This window comes from Plasmodium reichenowi, chromosome 10 (assembly GCF_001601855.1).
Source record: "Plasmodium reichenowi strain SY57 chromosome 10, whole genome shotgun sequence".
NCBI classification, from domain to species: Eukaryota; Apicomplexa; class Aconoidasida; order Haemosporida; family Plasmodiidae; genus Plasmodium; species Plasmodium reichenowi.
Genome location: NC_033655.1, coordinates 978,959 through 979,540, shown reverse-complemented (window position 1 = coordinate 979,540; position 582 = coordinate 978,959). Strand labels below are relative to the sequence as shown.

The 582-nt window shown below is 18.4% G+C and overlaps 1 protein-coding gene across 1 annotated transcript in view; it reads left to right on the top strand.

Annotated features, from left to right (window-relative positions):
• Positions 1–129: 129 nt before the first annotated feature.
• PRSY57_1024400 (formin 2, putative) overlaps positions 130–582 on the top strand; it is a gene marked incomplete at both ends in the record, with an annotated part of 3,996 nt that continues 3,543 nt past the window's right edge. Inside the window, 2 exons of the mRNA XM_020114889.1 lie at positions 130–275; positions 438–531. Coding sequence (XP_019970435.1) covers positions 130–275; positions 438–531 — 240 coding nt within the window. The remainder of the gene's footprint in view (positions 276–437; positions 532–582) is intronic.

Sequence of the window (582 nt, the reverse complement as noted above, 5' to 3'; positions counted from 1 at the left end):
AGATATATACTAAATATTTGTACACCTATAATATAATATATATATATTTTTTTTTATATTTATATATTATTGTTATACATTTAAGAAAATATTGTTGTGATATATACTTATATTTTTGTATTTATAAACATGGGAACAATGAATAAAGCTTTTAAGGATATGAACAATATGTATATGAATAACCCATCTATGAATATGGTTAATAATAATATATGGTCATCCGAAAGGATCGTATTACCGTCAGAGGAATATTTATATTATATAAACTTATTTAAGTAATAAAATAAATAAATATAAATAAATATAAATATATAAATATATATATATATATGTACATATATATATTTTTGCGTGTATGTGTTAAAAGAATAATTTATGCATATGTCATTCTATATATTTTATATTTCTTGTTTTTATTTATTTTTTTCATTTTTTAGTTTGAATGATAAATTTGATAATCAATACATAGATAATAAGACGGCCTCTTCCTTTCTTCAGAATTCGGGTCTGTCAATATCTGTGTTACATACTGTAGGGAAAAGAAAAAAAAAAAAAAAAAAAAAAAAAAAAAAAAAAAAAAAA